The 25,071-nt window shown below is 33.0% G+C and overlaps 1 protein-coding gene across 4 annotated transcripts in view; it reads left to right on the forward strand.

Moving 5' to 3' along the window:
* LOC130446752 (uncharacterized) overlaps positions 1-25,071 on the forward strand; it is a 62,660-nt gene that overhangs the window by 23,842 nt on the left and 13,747 nt on the right. For 2 of the 4 annotated variants that reach the window (XM_056783172.1, XM_056783174.1), the window contains exons 11-17: positions 4,229-4,257; positions 6,413-7,045; positions 11,581-11,639; positions 13,429-13,569; positions 14,488-14,619; positions 19,181-19,651; positions 22,757-22,823. In XM_056783172.1, coding sequence (XP_056639150.1) covers positions 4,229-4,257; positions 6,413-7,045; positions 11,581-11,639; positions 13,429-13,569; positions 14,488-14,619; positions 19,181-19,651; positions 22,757-22,823 — 1,532 coding nt within the window. The remainder of the gene's footprint in view (positions 1-4,228; positions 4,258-6,412; positions 7,046-11,580; positions 11,640-13,428; positions 13,570-14,487; positions 14,620-19,180; positions 19,652-22,756; positions 22,824-25,071) is intronic. The other 2 variants (XM_056783173.1, XM_056783175.1) reach the window with 1 other exon arrangement.

Consider the following 25,071-nt stretch of genomic DNA (forward strand, 5'->3'; position numbering starts at 1 on the left):
ATTTACTTCCATTCTCAGATCTTCTATTGTTTTCATCCATATGTTGTATCCACTTTTTCTTCAATTATTTTAAATGTATCTGCTACTATTACTATATCGTCTGCATCTATTTTTACCGGTTCTAGGTTTCTGTAGCCAATTATTGTCACCAGTTCATAGTTCTTGACTTTCATTGTTTTTATCATATTATCTATGATAAGTATAAATAGAAGAGGAGTTACACTATCTCCTTGTTTTACTCTCATCTCTATCCTCAACTTCGTCAATCTTCTTCCATCTATTTGAAATGTCCTCTTACGTGTTCGTATAATATTTTTGTTATCTCCCTCATTTTTCTAGAGATTCGTACTTTCTTTATACTATCCCATACCATTTTCCTGTCTATTGAAACGAATGCACCTTTCAAATCTATGAATGTTATTCATCTTCTTATACTATTTTTCTTTCTATTAATCTCCTCAATATTATGTATATATTATCTATCGTTTGTTTTCCGTTTCCATAAGCACTTTGCTCCTACTCCATTTCCCCATGATGATTCTCCCAGATCTGCGATATTACCCTAATCGATCCAATTCATCGTTTATCTTGCTTCGAAGCTGAAAATTTTATTTCTCCAGTGATATTTGGGTGCTCGATTCATCTGGGTAACCAAAATAGAACCCGTGATTTATTTCCAATTCAGTTCTATCTGGACTTCTCTACTGTACAAAAGACATTGTAACTTTGCACTGCTATGCATATCACTACAGGGAAATCTTAGCATGCTTCCTTCGGCTGCTCCAAGTTTTTACTCTCCATAAATTTCTTTTCTTAATTTGAATCTTTAAATATTTCCTAGACTTTGTCTTACACCCCTTTCGAAATTTCTCATGTGTTCATAACAGTTAGTGATTATACGAGCGTCGATAGCCTTGATACTACAAATAAAGGTGTTCTAAGAGTAAACTAAATAAAATCTCTCAATTGTGTGTGTGAAAGAAAATGTCTTGGAGTAAGTCCATGAGCCACAGAATTTTTCAACGGTACTATTTGAATATTAATTTTAATATCCTTGATAAAATTTACTAATAGATCTAAAGTATGTAAGTTATCTATCCTTAAAAAGTATGTGGGTGAGGTTTAGAGGTAGGGAGTAGTTTTGTTCAACTGAGTTGGAATTTCTGGAACCTGGAATTTCTGGTGATATTCATACTGAACACACTGTTTACCCCACCAATATACCAACACTCACAATTACACTGTCTGACGCGCGTTTCGATAATTAAGTTATCGTCTTCAGAGACTGAAGGTGATTAAAACCTAATTACTTGACTTTACTAAATTTTTCCACCAATAAACCTCCCGCGAAAATTAATTCCACCGTGAAAACCTCCTTAGCAGGAATCTATTCCTTTACTACTAAACTATAGAGTGGACTGTAAGGAATTGGCTACTCTTACATCTAGCAATTTCAATGCTTTCAAAATTATCCAACAATTTATTATTGTTTACATTTTTATCAATTATTTTTTATGTCATGATTATGACTGGAAGAGTGATCGGCAATACTAGATTTTAATTAAAACAATTATTGGGCAATCATGAGGATAAAATATCAAATTTGAAAAATGGTATATATGAAATTAGCTGTGGTAATTGTAACGCGAAGTATATTAGGCAGACTAAAAGATACGTTATTGTCCGGCACATAGCTCATTTAAAATATGGACGGACCGGAAAATCAAGTATTGCCGATCACTCTACGAGTCATAATCCTGATATAAACTTACAGCCCGCTCTATAGTCAAAGAATAAATTTGAAGATCCCCGCCAAGGAGGTTTTCCCGCTGGAATTTATTTTCACGGGATAAGGTTTATTGGTAGGAAAATTTAGTAAGTCAGTAGCTTAGTCTCTGAAGACGATAATTTGGTTATCGAATCGCGCGTCAGACAGTCTAATTGTGAGTGTTGGTGTGCAGTATTTCCCCGACTTACACGAATATGGAGATACGCGGGTTTTCATTTTGGTTGCCAGTTTGCGATAGGTTCCATGTGGAAATGTTTTACCCGCGCAATGCGTTTTACTTGAGCCTAACAAAAAAACACTGTCTTTGGAGTGTAAACTGAATATAATTAAAGACTTTGAAGCAAAAATTGAAATTTGTGAATTGGGAATCAACAGTCCCAACAGTTATAAAATGTAAAGAAAAAATTATGAACGCTGTGAAAGACTCTCAATGTTTGATTTCAAGTATCATTCGTAAGCGTCACGGTATTATCACACAGATGGAAACGTTGCTACAGTCATGGTGTGATAATCAAGTAAGAGTGAAAAATTTTCCTGTTTATCAAAATACAATGTGCTTGCAAGCAAAGCAGATAATTGAAAAACTAAAAGAAGAAGCTGGGGAGGCGGCTAAAAATAAACTGTTTAAAGCTAGTAACGGCTGGTTCAGCCGATTTAAGAGTCGTTGTAATTGGCATAGCATCGCAGAGTGTAGAAGCGGCAAGCGCTGATTAATAAGCTGCATCTTTCTATCCATAAAAACTCAAAACAATTATAGATGAAGGTGGCTACACTAGCCAAACCATTTTCAATGTAGATGAAACCAGTGTTTTGTGGAAGAAAATACCTAAAAGAACTTTTATTGCGCGTAAAGAGAAAACTTTTCAGATTTTAAAGCCGCCAAGGATCGATTAACAGTTATGGTTGGTGCCAATGCAGATGTATATTGTAAATTGAAACCTCTCTTAATCTATCGCTCAGAAAATCCAAAAGCCTTAAAAAATAAATCCAAAGCTGGTTTGCCTGTCATTTGGAAGTCTAATGCGAAAGCTTCAGTGATACCTTCTCTTTTTGAAGACTGGTTTGGTCATCATTTTATTCCTCGAGTCGAACGTTACTGAAAATTAAAAGAAATCCCATTTAAAGTGATGCTACTAATTGACAATGCACCAGGTCATCCTCCCGCAATTCTAATTAATTTCGACCCACGTGTGAAAGTTATATTTTTGCCACCAAACACTACCAGCTTGCTTCAACCAATGGACCAGGAAGTCATTAAAACATTTAAAACTTACTACACAAGGCGGTCATTTGCACATCTACGTGAAGCTGTTAAAGACTTGCAAGCAGTTCAATGTTTTAGATGCTGTTAGAATTATTGGACAATGTTGGAATGAGGTTTCACAAAAACTCTTCATGGTGTCTGGAAAAAACTGTGTCCATTTTTTTTCACCACTGAAACCCAAGGTGAATCAGTTTCAGATCCTGAATAAATCGATAGCATAATATAAGAAGTGGTCGATATCTCCAAGCAATTAAATTTAGAGGTCGATAATGATGACGTTCAAGAATTGCTAGATTCACACAATCAAAAGATACCAATTGACGAGGGTATAGAAATGCGTAAGTATCAGCAAGACATTGAACAAACTGATTCGCTATAAGTTGAATCGGTAAATCAAATGACAATTGCAAACTTAACAGAAGGATTCAATTGTAAAGGGGTTACAAATTTTAGAAAAAATAGATTCTAATGAAGAACGCGTTTCTACTACAAAACGGGGAATAAAAAAATTACTGGTATGCTACGAGGAAATTTTGCGTGAGAAGAAGAAAAACTTAACTCGTCAGGCAACATTGTTAGAATATATGAAGCCTTTGACATCAAAATAACTTCGGTTTAGGTTACTTTATTCATAATAATGTAAATTGTTTTATTATCTTACACTTTATTAAACATTTTTCTTCTAAATTGTTGTTTTCTTTAAACTCTGGTCCCGATTAAACATACTTTATATGTCTTTATATGCAAAGTTGAACCCCGACTTACACGGCAATCGTTCGGACCCACCTAACACATAAGTCCGGATTATTACTGTTTTGGTGGTCTAGACAGTGTGTTCAGTAGTAGTTTTATTTAACAAGTGACATTAAGAATTTGTTTGTTTCGTGGATGTGATTGCTGCACCCGAAAAAATAGAGATCAACACCGGGATTATCAACGCAGGTACAGGTTGATGATTGTATAATACCCAGCTTGGCAAGTTAAGCGCGGTATCTCTCCTGACCAATCTTCTGGTCTCGAATGATCTTAATTTTTAATACTTAGTTTGATTCTACATATTCCCACATATATTTTGAATTATTAACAATATATTTCGCATATATATAGAAATAATGATGACACAAGGTTGAATATTAATTGTTTATTTATTAATACTGTTATATTAATTTTTTCAGGTCAAAATCATCAAATAATTTAGATACTGGTAAGTCAAAAATAATTGTATATTTTAATGGTATATGTAAATGTACGTACAACACATCTAACATCTTTTTCCTCTTATTTAAACTTTAAATGAAACGAACTGATAATTACTGTAATAATGATGACAATCTAGAAGTTTTTTCTTATTTAATCTTCGGTTTTATTTTAGATTTGTAAATTATAATGCCAATCATCATCTGTACTTTTCATCAATAACATTTCTTGTTCTCATAGGGATTGAATGTCTTCTGTTATTGTTTCTAATCAGAAGGAATCTATTCATTTTTTCGGTATCAAACCCCTCTAATTCACAAAATCCATGTATGGATTATATGAATATTATAAAGACTTTTAACATATTAATGTGCACAATAAATTCTCATAGCTAAAAAAAAATTCCAAAAAACAATAGCAAAGTTTTTACTACAAATAAATATTCTGGTCTTTTTATTTTCAAAATGTGGCTAAGAAAAAGGTATCCTTTTGCATTATATTTTCATTCTGTCTTGTAACATCTCATTTTTCTATCTACATACCCTAACTTTAATGTCTTTTCTTTCATTTACTCACCCTACAGTTTTCGTGATACACTACAAATAAAAACAACACGATCGATTTTACTATTTTGTATACGGTTAAAAATATAGTAATAATAAAACTACATTCTGTAATTTTTAAGTATTTAAATTTTGTATTCATCGATGCCTTTTGCTTTTATTATTTCGGTGCACAATTTTGGCATTCTTAATTATGACAAATAATCGTTGTCATTCGTTTTTCAAAATATTTTAAAGATGTGAAATGAAAGTAGGACTCTGCTTTCTGACATCCCTATCCAATTCGTCCCCCAAGCCTCTCTTCAAAATCCCTTCAATTTCTACCAAGCCTCCAATCGACTTTCCTTCAAAATATCCCCAAACTATCACCGAGCCTCCGCCGGATTTATAGTCGGGATTACACATAAATCTAACATCCATTCTTCTTTTGACCTGCGCACAATCACTCTTATCTTAGACCTAAACTTTTACTCAGTTGTCCATAAAACTCTCTACCACGTTGAATTTTATTTTCACGTTTTAAAAGAGTTTTTTTACTGCCACCCTTCCAAAAAAACCAACTTCTCTCAATCTCCTTTTCACTTTAGAAATACTCAAAGTCAGATCCCTAGATTCATTGATCTGAGGTGCCATCTCAGGACCCGTTAGTCGTCGATCACATTTACTGATCAATAGAATACATTTATCTTCAGCGGTTGTGGATTTTCGATGCCGCCCTGAACGTTTTCTATCTCTTTCTGGTGGGTGCATATTTTTTCACGTTGTAGCCCAAGGTATTTTTAATTCGGCAGCAATGGTTAGGTTACTTTTGCTTAAACTACGTAGACGAGTTTCAACCAATACTTCCTTCGTTTTATCCATTGTAAAACTTAAAAGTCTGAATTTGCGAGAACGAAAACAATTCGTATACGAACTCCACAAAAAGATGTCTTTGTTCAAAAAATATAAATCACATCACGATGAGAGAGCTAACTGGGACTAAACTACAATCATAAACGCCGAAGAAAGAATTCACAGCTAAAGAATAATAAATAAATCAGCCAGTACTTGCAAGTTTTAACTTGTCATACTCACCGACAAAACATAAACATGCGCTCGTAACAAATAACAGACACTATTATCCGTTTCGCCCTTTACTTGACAACATGAAACAGAAATTTTTTAAGTTTATTATTTTTAAATTTACTGAATGGATTATGGGCAAAATCTTTTTCCCGGTGTACTAACGTGTTAGTGTACTTGAAGTTTAAGCTGTATTTGTTTCCTTCTGTACTATAAATATTCAAATGTAGAAGTGACCTTCATTTTATTCAATGCGAGGAAGGTCTTGCTTTTTTCAAATTTATTTGATTCATTTTGAAACTGAGTTAATGGATAAAATCTTGAAATTGCAATAGTTGAACGTCAGATTAGTACTAATAGGATAATTTGCAAAAGAACATTGAATTATGTTGATTATTTATTTGAACTTCATCTTAAGTTGAATACTATATATAAGTTGTACTTATCTTCACATATTTATATAATAGTAATATTTAGAGTGAAATTACATAAAATATATGAATGAGTTACAGATTGATATTTGACTACTTTTTTCAGGTATTTGTGAAGCTCTCAAGGAGAAAGTGCTTCAGAGACACGGCAGTATTTCTTCGAAAACTATTTGGGATACTCTTAACAATGACCGAATAGATAATGAAAACTACCCTCCAATATCAATAAATAAAAGTATTCTTAGGATGTATAAAAAACCAGAAATTTTAGTGAATTATGAAGATTATCCCATACTGCAGGATTCAACAGATGTAAAACAAAATTTCCGAGATTATTTCAGCAAGAAACTTCAAACGTCTCGTCAATCGTTTCAAAGTCGAGAAGAAGAAACAAATAAAAATGGGAAAACTCCAAGACCAACCTCTTCAGATTTACCTCAGCCTTCTAAGCCATTGGATGTATCCGTTTCCAAGACATCCCATGCAAACTCTTTACTTGATTTGGCAAATAAGATCGCACGTAATAAGGAATTCGTTGCGATGCAGTTGAAAAAGATGAATGAATCAACACAACAGATGCCTCAAAGTTCATCAGCGTTATCATTTGCCCCGCCCGATTCACAACAACTCTCCACAATTCCTGTTCGTACCCCGCAAACCCGCCCAACAGCTGCAACGTTCTTCAATTCCTCTAAATCGTCCTGTATTAATTTCCCAGGGACAAGTGACTATATGACAGGTGTGTAATTTAATACCATATAAAGGAGTACTGGAAATCATTAAATTCAAACTTTCTTATCTTACTTAAGTATTCAAATAACGCTAAGAATAATCTAATCTCAAAAATGGGTACCACGGAACCTTGGATTTTGGTACGAAGGGGCGATTGGTTGAGTATTTGCCAGTTACTCGTTCATAAAACTATTTTCTTTTATCATAAAATCCCGATTATATTCCGAATCACTTTTTGGCAAAAATTCTGAGTAGGCAATCTATATCTGAGCTTATTGCCTAGGAAATCGTCCTCACCAAAAGTTTTCATTTTATTATTTTGAAAGTGTAAAGGACGTTACCGTTTTTATGTTCACTAGTTGCTACACCAGGCGAGTGAGATTATTTACTATAGCTGTAAAAATTTGTTATCACGAACTTCAAAACATAAATGAATTAAAATGTTGGATTTGTGATAGCTTAAAATGATGTGATAGAATCGAAATTTCGCGGAAAAACACATCATTGTGCCCCTTTCATACTTTTAAATAACTTTTTTACGGACTCCTTGAAGGGACGGATGTTGATTGATCCCTTTTCTTTTATTTTGGAAATTAATCGCTGGTGTTATCTTGATTACTTACTTGCACCTGTAGGTACCTTAAAATCCTACGAAAGATTTGGCCCTGTTTGCAAGAACGGTGCGTGGAGGACCTGGAGGTATGCTGAGCTGAGACAGATTTGGTGGCGTTCATCCGGGGGGCACTACTGAGGTGACACGTGGAGATGATACCTTTTGATCGATCCCCGTGCAAAACCATGTATAGAGTTCCTGGAGGAAGGCGACTGGGAGGAAGACCGCGTCTTCGCTAGTTGGAGAACGTTGGGGCGGACCTGTGCCAGCTAGGAGTTCGACGTTGGAGGCACCATGATCAGAACAGAAAGGATTGACTGTTGATTATCGAGAAGGCCCTGGTTCTCAAAGTACCGTACAGCCGATTAAAGTACAAGTCTAAAATAAACAGTTTCTTCTCAATTTGCTTTCAATCATTGCTATTTCTTTTTTCGAGCGAAGTGAATCAAAGTGACAAATGTCGGTGGCAGTTAGTGAAAGTGAATTTACGAAAATTGCACGTTTAGGAAAAAAAGGTCTTGAAAAGTGGAGAAACATCATAACGTCGACAAAGGAAGCTGCATTGTATAGCAAGGCCTTACACTATTGGAACTGAGAACATGATAATCAGGAGGGAAGATAGCATCAAAGAAGAAGTGAACAAAAAAGCTATTTCAAGTGCATACAAGAAAAAGACAGTTGATTAGTAAATAAATTAACCGATGCTTTATCAACAGTTTCTGTTTTGTCAATGTCAAATCGTAAAGAATGTTTTTATTTTCACCAGTTGGGTTCGCCAGGCGAGCGAAGTTATTTCATATATGTAATACTTCTATATGGACAGTTTCTATAAGTGGAAGCCTTTCTTACTAATAAAGACTGAATAACACGATTTCTCTATCATCCGAGGTTCTGCGCATTATCAAGCATGCGCAACATGTACGAGGTATCTGGAACGAGATATTCTCTCCCTTTTAAACTGTCCATATAGAAGTATATGACGAATAAACAGTAACACTCAACATGACACTCATTCATTATACACCAGCGCATCTACTGAAATTCAAACGCGAACACCTCTTGAGGGACCCTTCTCAATTTAAGTGTTCAAATCGTCAGTCTGGCTTCCTACCTAAGCTGATAGGAATGTTTCGACTTCGAATCATTCTAAAGCTGATTACTACCACTCGATAAGTGTCTGATTGTAAACTATATCTGTGAATATGTAGAACCATACATGAAGTGACCAAAATTAAAAATAGAAGCTTGTATATTAAGTTCTCATCTAATGGGTTACAGAATTACCTTACATAGATTCATTGATTTATGTATCACACTTCTTCTGTGACATTAACATGCTTTTTTATTCTCAATATATCACATACTACGAGGTACAATTTCATCCTAGATGACAATTTGGCAAAAAATATTAAAATATCAGTCTACTTAGAATGGAACTTCTTAGAAGCAATGAGGAACCTAATATTGATCTAAATATCCAACTTGGGATAGGACCATTAGAAACTCATTTGCTTATGAACTAATTGAAAGAAGCCCTAAGTGTCAGACAATTTACAAAATAATAACAAAACGTCTCAACACCAGCCTATTAAGTATGGAACGTTTCAAGACTAATGAGTTGGCACCATTACCTGTAAGAATGAAAATCGCTGAACAATAATTAATATCAAGAAATTTTTATAAACAATTTTGATGTTTCCTGATGAATAACTTGAACTATCTAAGGCAACATCTCGATCTCATTTCAACTGGAAACAACAAAGTGCAAAAGCCATGTACAATTGGAATATCATACTACCTCAATAGATCCAACAAAAGAGGACTGAAGTTGCGGTAGCCTTAGGCCTACAATAAAAATTAACTCGATTATAAACAAATTGTGCATACAAATAAATTTAATTTGTTTTTGTTGCCTTATTTTTTGTACAAAATGGAACAAATTATTGTGTTTACTGTTGCAAATTTTTCATTATTAATGCAAATTAATGTATAGAGCCCGTTGGTTATTGAATTACATCTTATGTCTCTATCCAAGCAAAAAAATCGACTCAAGAGACACCCCTGCCATAGCAAGTCACTGACGAAAAACTGAACAACGGAATTGTATTTTTCTCAGTAAAATCTTTAAATTAAGAGGATTAACTCAAATATTGTAATGTTTCTTGCTCGCACAATCCAACAATATATTTTGATTGATATGCACCCTTTTTATGCTTGATGGTAACTGACCCTTTTAAAAGGTTATCTATCCGACCCACCACTATCAGTTCTCCATCTGACGTCAATCGACACACATCTCGTTAACAACAAACAAGAATTCTACCTGAAAATGTACACAACAAGTGATAAAGCTGCTCAAGCGGTTATCCTATTGTGACAAGCCGAGAAGTGGCCAGTACGCTGTTGTTTCCAAAGTTTACCAAGAAACTCTTACTTTAATCGAAGAGGCGGTTCCAGAAGAAAAAGGTGCACATCCGAGGAAGATGACAGATTCATTGTTACTGGTTTCCAAGTCCAATAAGAGCTATGAGAAGCACTTGGAGTGGCTGGACAGTCAGAAGCAGACTTAAGGCCAGCTAATCACCACAAATTAACCACAAACCGCCAAGCAACCCATCTACAGTTTACCAGAGAACACGTTAACTGGACTGACGAACAATGGGGCTCCGTTCTCTTCTCAAACGAAAGCAGAATATGAATGCATAGTAGCGATATAAGAGGACGAGTCTGCAGAAGATTTGGAGAAAGATTCGAGTATTGTTGCATAAAAGAAAACGTGGTTTTTGGATGATTTAGGCGCGCATTTCATGGAAGCAAAAACCAAGTTGGTTTTTATTGAACTGGCGATGGAGTGGAGGTATTAACGACGAACCGATACATAGATGTCATTCCCTACACCAGTTTCATTAGCGAAATGCCCATCCACATACTGTAGATTCCGTACAGTAGGATTTACAGGATGTCGAAATTGCCACTATGGATTGACCAGCGCGTAACCCGGACTTAATAATATCGAGAATCTATGGGATGAACTTAAGAGAAAAGTTCGGGATAGAAATTTTGCTTCAGTAACGAAATTGGATCTCAAAACGGCTCTCACTAAAGAATGGGATAGTATCGAACAAGATCGAATACAAGAAGCTTATTCTATTCATAAAAATACGAGTGGAAGCTGTTATTAGGGCCAGAGGAGGGAACACTAAATATTAATGAAACAATTTCAAATAAATTATTATTTTGACGAATTTAAGCTCGTATTCTCTTTACTGTCAATTATAATTATTTATAATTCCTTTTTGTTTGATATTAAGTTAAGACTAATGGCTTTGAGATGCTAAAATCCGAAAAAGAATTCAAGTTACAGATTTTTTGTTTTTTTCTTATGAGGTCAGACCTTTGCTACGAAATTATTGTTTCTGAAGCAAAATCAAGATGATATAGGGATTAAAAATATAATTCATATCTATTATCTACTAGTACGGCTTGGTTCGCAATTGGAAGTGAGAATGGTGTCTGTTGTTGGTACGTAGATACGTAGACCCAAATATCAGCGCCAACTGTTGGATTTCGGTCTAAACTTTTCGAACGACAGGACGTTAAACTGTCCTAAAAAGATCCAATCAGATTGTTGGCGGATTGGGCTTATCTCCTTGCAATTGCTTGCCATCAAAGAGTTCGATATCGATGAAAGTAAATATGACCAGGAAAGTACCAGTTGTATTTTCCTCAGAAGAACGTTCATACTACTTTTCAAAAAAAAATCGATAAATTATTATTCAGATCTACCATTTTTATTTTCACTTTGCAAAATATCATTTTAGGTTAAAAACTATTGGCAGAGAAAAATGTTATATTTAAATATTTGTTTATAAATCTCATCCGTTAGAAGATTCCTTCTTACTATATTTTTTATATTTTTAATTTTTTAGAAGTCAAAAAACCGAGAGTATCTCAACTGGTGAACATTCCACTAGTCCCCAAAACAAACGTAAGTATATTCTACCTTTTCGTGTGCTCAATATTTTACAATGCAAAAAAATGCACAATCACTAGTAATTTTACATCAAATCGATATCATCTTTTCCCGCATTCCGCAATAATTATTTGACGACATATTTACTGGACAGTGCCTTCTACTCTGTAAACAACTTCTATTCTAATTATAATATTTAATTCCGGGCATGCTGCATACTGGTTTAATTTTTGCTATGGACTTATTTACTAATTATTACCTATTACTATTACATATAATTCACTTACTCATTATGGTTTTATTCTGTATATTGAAATTTTATTCTATTTTTTATCTTTATTTAATTATTTTTATGTGTTTTTTAATTTTTACTAGCTTTTGTCAACAAATTGTTACAATTAATTGACAGTAAACCATTTCTCTCGCATTTACATGAATTTTTCTATCAATTTTTCTGTGATTCTCTATAAATAAATCTTTCATGATTACATATTTTTCATTATATAAGTCTTCCAATCAATTTTTCTTATTTTATTCATATTTTTCACTTATTCCTGACCCTCTTTAAAAATTTAGGGTAGTTTACCCCGGCCACATAGGGCTGCCAGAAATGGCTTTTCAGCATCTGTAGGTATTAAGGTTTGACTGTGAAAAGTTTTATGACTTCTGAAATGACCACCTAAAATAGGTCAGTCACTGCCTATTGGTCTATTATGTTGAAAATATGTGTAATAGTACTTATTAAATCAACTGTCACAATCGATGGTAACTATGATAAGAAATGAATAAATTTAAAGTGACACTGTACGGAGACGATTAGTCGTAAAAGTTGACTTTTGTTTTCATTCTACGCAGAACTTATTCGTGTTTAACTTTTATAATAACCACCATATTGATAAGTGGATTGGTTTTGATAATATTACCGGAAACCTGGAGCTGAAACATCAATTTTTCAAAAACGTGGTTGTAATTGAATGTTCTAAAACTTTTATACCCATCATGCTTTCAATATTGCAAGTCCTTTAAGAGATATTACCGTAAAACCGCAAATTTACCCGGGGGTACATTTCTCCCCACCCCACTTCAGAATAACTTTGGCGGGGGGAAAACCTAGGATAGTCATATTGAAAATGAAGCCATTAAAACAATATAAACTTTTATCGCAATTATTTCCTATTTAAATTTTAATCCCACTAGACTTCTCATCAATTTCTTTATTATTACAAATTCTCCAGTCTGTGTCGTTCATTCTAATTTCTCCATATATTCTTTTGATAATTTTTCTCTCAAATATTCTTATTTTTTCTTGGTCTTTTTATTTCATCGCCCAACATTTTTAACTTCATTCTTCTTGTTATTAGTTTTTTTTCAGGAGCTTTCAGTTCGCAAACAATACCTCTATTACCACTTGTTTATATATGTTTATATTTTCCTCGAGATATTTAAATTTATTTACATCCTTGAAAGTTTTGCTATCTATTATTAAATTTTTCAAAATCTCCTACAATCTTTCTTTACCGATATGTTCATGAATACAGTTTTAGATTCATTAATAACTAGACCGAGCTTTTTATATTTTCTTTCTACAACTTTCAATGTCATCTGTATATGCACAAATGTCGATTTATTGAATATAGTACCTCTTTGATCTATTTGTTTGATTGCTGAGTATAGTAGTATTATAATAATATATACACTGATTGAGTGAAATGTGAACAATTTTTACCTCTGCCACAATATGTGCTGGGCTATTCGAAGACTGTTGTATTTTTCAATTCTATTAATTCATTTTTTCTTTTATTAGTTAATTTCAAAACCAACTCACGATAAAATTGTAAATAATTCGGATTCTGCTGACGAAACCCAAAATAATGTACCCGTTGATGTTCCTGTTACCGAAACTCTCAATACAGATACAATTACAAAACTCCGAGAAAACCTGCAGGTAATTATTCGTGTATTCTCAATAATATTAAAAATATTCTAATTTTTGTTGGTCCCCTAAAAGAATAGATTATATAGATAGGATATAAATTTAAAATGAATTAAATATAAATTTCATCAATATGCACCTGTAAAATATAATTATTTCGAACTAATCCACTGGGCAAGTTAAAGAGACTTTTTAGTTATTTTCCAAACAATTTTCCCAATGACAATCCTAACTGTAATTTCAGTGTTATCAAGCATCCGTAGCAACAATATTTATCTTTACTACCTTCAATGTATCTTCGGACTAACCAAAAATGGTTGGCCATATTCTTTGAATTAAAACTATAAAACTACTTTGAAATAACTATTTATTAAACAATAAAATAATTAGTTTAACTTGGTTTCAATAAACCGATGACCATACTCGACGAATGCCAGACTATTAAAGACCTCGTATCTGTTTACAGACCACTTTTAAATACTAAAATGCTATAAATAATTATATGCATGGTCGTTGGAGTCACATCGATATAAAATAAAGTACGTAATTTGATTTGCTTATGGAACTTCAAGTGTCTAGAGAACACTTGAGTCAATTAACTATGATGTGGGTCCCCATTAGGATCGTGCACCATAAATCTTAATGAATACAATAATCCTCAAGTCAGGTAGCCAAATTTATGATTTTTCACAGTCACAAGACAAAACAATCAGTAATCCGAGACGATATGATTAACAGACCCTAATGGTTCCTATCAGAAGTGGTGAGATAATTTAAACACAAGAGGTTGTATCTCTGTCTGAGTTACATTCGTACAATGTATTTAAAATTGAATAATTTTAAATAGGAAATTTTTATGTCAAAATACTTCCATCCACTACGTTTTTACTTTATTGATACTGGCATAAATTTAATATCGTTGGTTTTCAGAAGAAAAAAGAAAAACTAAAAATCATGAAAAATAAATTGGAACTAAGTCATAAGAAACAAATTGTAGAAGCCAAGAAAAATGAAACAGCTATAGTTCAGAGTACTTTTCCGAGCATTAATATGGAAACTAATGTAAGTAAACTGAGTAAAGTGAAGAAAAATAATACAATTTAAAATACAGGATGGGAGGAATTTTTTCAAAAAAAAAACATTCAGAAATAAAATATTAGAACATAAATTGATACATTGCTGATAACAGCTCAATAATATTTATTAAACACCTAAACTCTATTATAAAACTTAATAATAATCGATAATGATATATTATTCACGAGTGTATACTACAGACGGAAGTTGCCGGACACGCTTTTTGTTTACTTTTTCATTGAAATATTATACATAAACACTTTTAATTTGATCTATAACGAAAATGCTATGTTAGTTTACTGAGTGTGTACCATCGTGTCTTCGACGTTCTTCCCTGTCCCCCCGCACAGTTTGTGAAAAACAAAATAAAATCATCACCCTTAACATTTAGAACGTATGGAATGCAACGAAGTGAACGCAGTGGAAGGTCCCGTGTAACTTCTAAAGCAGAGGATAAGTCTTCTTAATCATCATGTCCAAAAAGAATAGTAAGCTCACAGCACCGGAAATTCAAATGCGGTTCAGTAAATGTAGTAAAGGGACGCTTAAAAAGAGCTGGCCTAAATGGCAATTTCTGCAAAGAAACCACTCTTGCGACGCGGAAACAGAAAAAAAGACTAGAATGGGCCCTTACATATAAAGATTGGATAGTAGAAAACTGGAAACAAGTCCTGTGGATTGGTGAGTCCAAATTCGAAAAGTTTGGGCAAAAGCGTAGAATTTATATTCGTAGTGGATCTTCAGAAAAAATGCACCCCGATGCTACTCCAACTGTTAAACATGACGGTGGCTCTATGATGGTGTGGGGGTGTTTTTCATATACGGGAGTAGAAGATCTCCACAGAATTAAAGGAACCCTAGACATAAATGGTTACTATTGCATATTGAAAACACATGCTAATCCTTCTGGGATGCTTTTAATTGGCTATGAGTATGTGTTTCAGCAAGATAATGATCTAAAGCACACATATAATCTTTGTCTCAACTATTTAAAAAATAAAGAAGATAGTGATGAGTTAGAAATAATATTTTTGTTGGAAAATTTTGGCCCAATGTTATAAAACGCTATTATTTTAATCTAATAATTATTCCATACAATATATTATTGTTCATTTAAACAGTACATAGATATCGAAAATTATAATAATCGTTTATTGTCTCCGTAATAATCAACACAAAAATCTATGTATTAGTTTAATAAATATTGGATATTTAATGTTACTAGAGGACGGTATTTTTATAGTTATTAATAATCCCTGTTGCCAGTTCAAAATTCTTATACTACATTACACACTTTTCTTGACTTTTCCTGCAAAAAATTTCATGAGGTAACTTCAGCAACTTCTCTAATTTCTGTTAGTGTTAAAGGAAAGTCACTTTCATTTTCTTTATTCATTTTTATTTTTATCATGTAACATAAAATATTAAAACCCTGAGAAATCTAAACATACACAATAATGTCGATAAGTTTGAGATAATTATAAAAGGTACTTCAATTTATAAATTGTTGCAAAAACCATAATACGTTAAGAAACCGTTATACAGCAAACCCAAACATGTCAATGACAATTCAATGTTAATGTGCCTTCAAACTGGAAGTCCCGGTTCAAATCTGGTCTAAGAAAATTTACTTTTCCAATTTTTTTTTACTCAATTGAAAATATTTAGTAATATTGCAAATGATCAAATTAAAGAAACCGATTTTTGACACAAAACAATATAATATAGCTTAATGAAGAGCATCTAGCAGCAGTGATTAATGGATTAATTAATCTCTGCCGTGATTAATGGGTATTATTAAGGTCCAGCAAGCAAACGTATACTGAGTACATTATACAATAGTTGTGGATAAACTCAGAAAAACTGAAGATAGAATCATGAAGAATCATTGAAAAATAAAGCAAGAAATCAACGTATTGAAAGTAGAAGATTTTTCTTTGTTGACTTTTAAATTTCTTCCAAAAACAGAATGCAACGTGAGGAAACACAAATAAAAATCTTGTTCAGGGTGAGGAATCTTAAATCAGCTGGTTAGAAATATATCCTGGATCCTAGTTTCTAAAAATGCTATATGCTATAAAATCATATTCTCAATAAGTAGTACATTATTGTTTGAGCCTAACACTAAAGCAATAATTTCACTTTTTGCTTGTACTATATACAATATTTTTTCTATAATCACTCATTAAAATGAATCTGTTATTGAATAATTAATATTGTTTTAACAAATAGAAAATAGGAATTCACTTTATAATTAAAACACTTTTTAACTTGATAGTTTGAATATTTCAATTCCATAGTGTTTGTATTGTATTCACCTACTTACTGCTCACTACGAACGGCGCAACATCTTTATAACAATCATTCAAAAAAAATTTCACTTCACTACGTAGTTATGAATTCGCAGTATGTACACAGTTCTTAGTTATAATCCCAAACCCAGAAGACATATTAGGTATATATTATGACATTATTAACATCGAGTAAATAGACCAGACTGATGTCGATTCCAGAGTCTTAAGTTTTTCAAAAAGAGGGCAACAAGTACGTTTACTGAGCGCTTGAAAATTGTTGCCACTTTGCCAATACTTTTGATTTCAGGAGGTGGGCTCGGGATATCAGTGTCATTGCCAGTGACAAGTAAAAACCCTTCTTTATCAAGTTATTCTAAAAATTAACCGTAGAAACGGTGGAGGTCTTCCGTCACGTAACTAATACGTCAGCTGCAATATTCATATGAATCGAATAAAAACTTCTGTCAACTCAGTAGAAATAATCGTTAAGACTAATATTCCAAAGGTAGGCCTTTTACGAATTGGTTCCTCTTCATGTTTAGGAAAACGTTGACCTCGCAATTTATTTTTGATATGCGGGAATAAGAAGAAATCATTGGGTGCCGAACAAGGAGTATATGGCGGATGACCGATCAATTCGATGTTTTGACTCATCAAAAACGTTTTTCTTCGAACTGATGTGTAAAATTGTCGTGGTGGACAATAATTCGTCTTCTACGACATGTGGTAAACAAATCCTGGTGCACCATTCAGAAAATTATTTTATGCACATCATCGATGTTTTCTGACCTAACAGCCGATTTTGGACGATCTTCACGAAATTCATCCGGAATTCGGAAGCCAGCGAAACACGGTGGCTCAAGATGACCAAAAGTCGATCGGCATACTGCTGTTGGTTTAATCAACCAGAGAATGTTCGCGATTCAATATCATTTTTTGTGCAAGATGAATGTTTAAATTATCTATAAACACCTCAAATAGCACTCGTACTGCACCATGTTCTGAGTACGTTCATCATTAAAAATGTAAAAATTTATTATGGAAGGTTTGACATATTCACATCATTGTTGTCATATCTCAAACTTAAGTGTCAACCCTCGTGGTAGCTTTAAGACTTCATATGAGCATGTTTTTAAAACAATTCATCAATGACATATACATTTTCTTTTCAGTTCATTTTAGCAATTTATAATAATTCAGGTCTTGAGAGATTTTCATTAAACTTAATATTTTTAATCATCAACTTGTTCAAATGTGAAGGGATTTAATATAAAGTCGACGAAATTAAGAGTATAAATTAATATTGATTTAATAGCTTAACAATCAGAATTTTAATTATAAAGATAGCTAGGAATATTTAACTTGAGCGGTATGTTTGGTTAAAGAACCCCGGTATGCGATCTAGTTAGCGGTTACTACCTTCAATAGTTGATGAAGACCGACTGTCTGTTGAAGACTGACTGCCTCAAAGTTACTATTTTTGCGTTATGATTCCTTTAGAAAGAGAAAGGTGATTAGTAAAAAAAGAAAGTTCGAATGACCATATTCTGAAATATTTCCTTACCTGTGAAAAACCAGAGTATTAAGTAGTCTATTAAGTAAATATGGCTGCAAACGAAGAATTTCCAGAAAGAAATTAAAAAGGCCTGAGCGGTATTAGTTATAAATTTAAATTGAAATCTTCCGCATCCTATTACCGTACTGCGGAAAAATGTTTACTTAAAATACTTTAGATATGAGGGTATATATATAAAATGAAACTAAAATTTAATAATTTGCAAACAATTTACATTTTTAAACACTCACCATTTTTTTTGTCGAAGTAGAAGGTTGTTTTTGTGCAGTATACTATATGAATACGCATTGTCCGTCAATATTAACGACAGTACTTGTAAATTAGGAATTAGCTGTGTTGCAATCCACTTTGTGAATATTTCATCTTCCATTCGCTAAAAACAACACAGTAAACAAAGCTCACGCCAAATTCAACCTTTTTACGATTCTACTGTTAATTTAACGAAACTATCACGTATATCTTGTAGTTAGTCTGGTAAATAAATTAATCGATCCTATGTTGTTATGTTTGATTTCTCTTAATAGAAAAAGATAAGTAGAAAATATGTGCTCGATATATCATAGATTAAGTCACATGACGGAAGACATTCACCGTTTCTACTATAGGTATAGATTAATGTAACAAAAAACTGGTAGAACAAGTACAAACATGACAGAAAAATTATTATATATTGTAGGTAGACAAAGACAGGCTATGTGAAATCGAATCAGTAGACGATAAAAATGAAACAAATTCCAGCGAGAAAAAAATTATTTTAGATTCTAAAAAGACAGATGATTTTTCGGAATCTGCAAATTCTAATAATAAGAAAAGTCCAAGCAAAATTGACACTCCAAATAAGACCAGAAAATTTCCCAAAGATAAAATGGGTACTGATGACAAACAATCTCGTCCTATTATTGAAAGACCTGGAATTGAAACATCTATAAAAGATAATAACATCAGAAGAATAACTACCATTACAAATAAACACACTGAAAAAGTGAAATGTGGCGAATCTGGATCAACTCCTGAAAATGAAGTAACAGTTGTTGTTAAAGATGACGAAAAATTTACTGGAGAAATTGAAACAAAAACCACAACAGAGAAAATATCTCATCCAGAAGGTTGTCAAAGAGATACTAATTTAGAAGTGGATAACAACACAGTAAGTAGAGCTAATTAGAGTTAAAAGTAATTATTCATTCATTTGAAGAGGTAATGATAATAATATTAGAGAACTAAGTCTGTTGGGGTTTTTCCTCTTGATTGAGGGAAAGAAACACCACTCGTGAATATTTAAATGACATATATATTTATTTGTTTGAATGTAATTGAATGGTTACAGAAACGTAAGAAAAGATACGAGATCTGGATATTAAATAACGAGACTGATTACGAAGAATGGTTAGGTTATAAAAATTAATCTACATTTGAATGCTCCCCTTCCATAAACTCCTCTCCCTTCGTCATACGCCTTTCCATACGTTTTTTCCATTGATCGAAGCAGTGCTGGAAATCTTCTTTGGTACGGGCCTTTAGGAGCTTTGCCATTTTTTGCATTACCACTTCCATCGACTCAAATCGGGTCCCTTTCAAAGCATATTTTATCTTCGGAAATAAAACAAATCGCACGGTGCCAAATATGATAGGTACGGCGTGTGTTCGAACACAGGATTGCGCTTACTGGCCAAATACTGCTTCACATATAGCGTGTTAATGGCAGGTGGTGCGTTTTCGGGCCATTTTTTACGAACTCGTTCTCGCTGTGTTGCCAAAACTGACAAATAGTAAGTCTGATTGACAGTCAGATCCTCTGACCTCTCAACTAACCAAGTTAATACGATAGCGTTAATTTCGAAAAAAACGATCAACATTGTCTTGACTTTTGATTTGCTCTCTCGGTCCTCACTATTTTACATCACACAAAAACATGCGCACGAGCTAGAGAATTGTCTCTATAGGCTCTTGCAATAATTTATAGCACTCAGTCGGAGTTTTTTTCAATCTGGCGAGGAATTTGAGATTGATGCGTTGCTCGCGGTTTTCGACACGAGAAATAATCACGTCCGTTTCAAACCGCCACTGCACAAATACTATAATAGTGACGGAAACGTGTTTTGGGATGTGCATATACAAGATATCTAGATACCCAACGTACTAGTCGTTTTTTAGCCCACCCGTCGAGGGAGCCCTCTAGGCGCGCAGTTTTATTATTTAATAGCCAGACTTCGTATAGCGACAACCATGCTGCTTGAAAGCAGGATTTCGACTCGTTTTTCATGTTCAACGGTTAACGATGACGAAAAATGCGGCGTTGCTGTTGTTAATAAAATAAATTCAAAAATGCAGAAGTTTAACATATTTAAAAATACTGAACCTTAACAAACTCTTTTTAATATTATAATTTGAGTAAAAATGTAATTTAGTTACAGTTACTAAATTTATTTGTAAAACAACGAATTTTTGATTCAATACTGCTATTTCGCCCCCTGACAATTTTTGGTGACTTGAAAATAATTTCCAGTCATTTTTTATATTATGGTCCTTCCTAGTATGTAATTTTGATTGATGTTACGTGTTGGACTATAGTCCAAGACTTGGAGTCGCTCTACTGCATTCCTACATTTATTTTTGTTCATCGTTGTTCCACGCCAGTTCTCTATTCCTATTCTTTCTAAATCTTACCTACTATGCTTCAATCCTTTTTTCCGAGGACGCCCTCTTTTTCTTTTCGCCCTTTCTCCCCTTCCCAAGAATCTTTTCTCACAAATGTCCTTGTCTGGCTATATGCATCATTCAACGGAGTATTTTTATTCTGATATCTGCGCTCATTCTTCTCCACTCATTTTGCTCACGCACTCCTCCGAAAATCCTCGTTAGTATTTTTCTCACCCATATCCTATTTGGTTTTCTTCAACATACAACACCGTTGGTTGTATAACTGTCTTGTAAATGCGTAACTTGCCGGCTCTTGAAATATCGTTTGATCTTAATAGTCCTCCTAGAGCTCCAAACGTTTTGTTCTCTCTCGCCAGTCTTGTTGATTTCTCTGGTTTCACCTCCTTCGTTTGTCACTGTCACTCCCAGGTATTCGAACTCCTGGACTTTATCAAATATACACTCCTGGTTTTGCTCTGTCGTCATTTTCAATTGATTGCCGCTATTCAGATCCTCTTCCCAGAGTAGGAACAATTTTTACCCAAGGGAGCTAGTTAGTGAGAGAATCTTGGAAACTTCAAAACGCACTCGTGAAATAATTGTAAGCTGGCATTCTACTCAATAAAAGTGGCAAGTTATTCACATATATCAATAACAAAACACCCAAACTGTAGCATTTCAATGTGATTTAAAAAATAAATAAATAAGAGTTACATCGGTATGACTAAATAGTACGTGTAATCCAGAATATACCAGCATAAATATGATTGCCGAGAACATAATAAGAACAAAAAAAATAAAACAGCTCTTGCCCAACATCATTTCACTAATGGTCACAACTTTAATTTGAATTATGTGAAATAAATATGCAAAAAGAACCATAAGCGGAATACATATAACTAAATGATACAGTTAATAACCGTACGGATGTGGCCAATCTCGTTCTATATAACCATCTTTTGAATATTTATAAGTTAACACACACAGATCAGACTAGTACTTGATGGTAATAATTTCAACAGTTTTTACCGTTTATGCTTTTGTTGAAATTGGAAAAGTTTGGGAGTATTCATTCACTGATAGATATATCTTAATAGGAGAAGTGTCTCTTCGTGCACAATATGTATTTTATCTTTTGACTAACGTTTAATATTTTTTTTACTTATATGTGTATGTATTCGTTTCTTTAAATAACTTTTACATTGTTTTCCTGTTTTAAACAAGAATATTCTTGTTTTTTTATGTTATATAGTTTGTCTTAGACGTAGATTATATATACACGTATAAATATTTATATTGTTATACTTACTATCTAATTTTTGTTTCACTTATAATTTCACAATTTTTTGTTTACTTGTGCACCTTCATCAACATTTGAGGTATAATGTACTATATATTTTTAGCCTTGATAAAGATCAAATAAAAGATCGATACGTTGGCATTTTAAAAAACTTTTGGAAAGTTTTATTTTGAGTCCTCAACCCGCAACACCATTTGACATAATTTCCATTATTAATTAACAATTATTTTTAGAGATATAACCGAATGCCTTCTCAATTATCCAATAATAGATCGAGTGAAAAATTTTATAACGAGATTTATTTGTTTTCAGAATAAGCAAGATGAATTAGATGAAACGAATACTGTCAAATTACCAGACTTGTCATCGCCATCCAAAGGTAAATAGTCATTATATTACTAGGCTTATATGTTGAGCTCAGATGAGTAAAACATATAAGGAAGCTTTCTATTCAGAATAATAAATATTTTTTCTTCGAGGGTAATCATAATTCATATTATATGTTTGTATATTAGGGTTCCAATTACACCGCTACACAAAGGATCTATTGTGTCCCTTTTTCTTGTTATTATACTGGGAAACCCGATGTTTACAGTTGATCTATTAACCCCAATCCTCTTAGAAAGTTCACAATATGGGATGGCTGTCGTAGCCAAAAATTATCGTCTTCTATTTCTTACGATCCCAGGTGTATTGCTCTTGAATTCCCTGGTGCCTCACACTTCGAAAGAATGTAAATAGAGGTTTCGTCCTTCGCGCAACAGAATTTACACGCTGCAGTATCTCTCAAGTCTAGCGTCTTCAGGTGTCCATTGAGACGACAATGCCTTGACTGTTATATTTGTAGGTTGTTCTTACTTAGGCTGATCAGCAGATCTTCTCTGGTTATAGTTTTCCCAGGAGAATCTTAACTTGTCTCAGCCCATGTTATATGTAACATGGTACATTGGAATTCTGGAAGACATTTTTCCAAAGTGTTCTAAACTCACAAACGTTATATAAGTATCAAAATTATAGTTCCTACCTATCTTAGAAACGGTGGAGGTATTCCATCACGTGACTAATACATCAGCAACAATATTCATATGAATCAAATCAAATGTTTGTCAACTCAATAGAAATAATCGTTATGACTAATATTCCAAAGGTCTGCTTATTACCTATTGGTAATAAAAAAAACTTAACTTCTTTAATTGTTTGTATTTGAATTATAATAAAAAAAACAGAAAAAATATTTAATTATGCTTCATTTTTCACCCTTATAACCGGTACTAGTCCCTTAAACCAAATATTTCATACAATATATTATTGCTCATTTAACCCGGTAGAACTCGCTAGAAATTCCGTCACACAAGAACTCTCTAGTGAGAATTTCTCTCACAATGCCTTATTTAAATAATTTCACCGTAAATTAATGTATTCAAACATTTCATTCCGTTTTGTGATGTTTGTCTGTAAAAAGAATGTGATATAGTTTATATACTAAATTTTTTAATCCGAAAAAAATACAGAAAACAAAAATATAATGTCTTAACACTTATCTTTATATTTATATATATATATATATATATATATATATATATATATATATATATATATATATATATATATATATATATATATATAATAACCACACACTTTTTTGGTTTTTTGTTTTTCTTTCTTGGACAAAAAGCACAACATTACAACATTTATCTCTCACCTGACTGGTATTTGTTTCTTCACTAATCAAGTCAACACTCGCATTTTTTTTCACGTCAGTACGATATTGAGGTCTCATATTTTGGACAGCCTATCTGGTAATAATGTGATGTTTTATCAGTGCCAGTTCTTTAAAAAAACACTCCATTCAAAGTCTGCAGGTGAGAGAAGATTTCACCTAGAGAGTTCTCCCGGGTAAAACATAGTACATAGTTAACGAAAATTATAATAATCGTATAATATCTCAATATTAATAAAAAAATCTATGTATTTGTTTTTTGATGAGGTAACTTCAACAGCTCATCTAATTTCTGGTGATGTTAAAAAAAGTCACTTTCATTTTCTATATCTTTTTTAATTAATTTAATCTATCCTAACATAATTATCAAATCACTAAGAAATCTAAACAGACAATAATGTTGACAGGTTTGAATCAAATTTATTTTTAGTGTTTAGTACATTGAGAAACACTTTAAATGTCTCAGCTCAGTGTACATGTTTCGTGCATCAAAACTGCTGGTCACGGGTTCGAGCCTGGTATACGAAAATTTATTTTTAGTGTTTTGCATGCTAAAATTATAAAAACTGATTTTTTTTTCAAAACAATACAATATGGTTAAATCAAGAAAGCATCTAACAGAATTAATTAATGATTCATTTATCACTGCTGTGATTAATGGGTATTATTAAGGTCAAGAAAGTAGATGTATAATGGGTACATCATACAACAGTCGTGGATAAAAATCTTTTTTGCTCTCTTCATCTATCTAATGCTCACATCTTTATGACTCTCGATAAACAAAATTATTTTTATCTTCTCTCATAGGCCAAGTGCCGAGTACTTTTTTGCAACGTTCTAAAGGACGGATTTTTTTGGAATATGTTCAGAGGTGTCTCCTGAATGTCGTACGATGCGCGGTTCGTGA

This window comes from Diorhabda sublineata, chromosome 7 (genome assembly GCF_026230105.1).
Source record: "Diorhabda sublineata isolate icDioSubl1.1 chromosome 7, icDioSubl1.1, whole genome shotgun sequence".
Taxonomy (NCBI): domain Eukaryota; kingdom Metazoa; phylum Arthropoda; class Insecta; order Coleoptera; family Chrysomelidae; genus Diorhabda; species Diorhabda sublineata.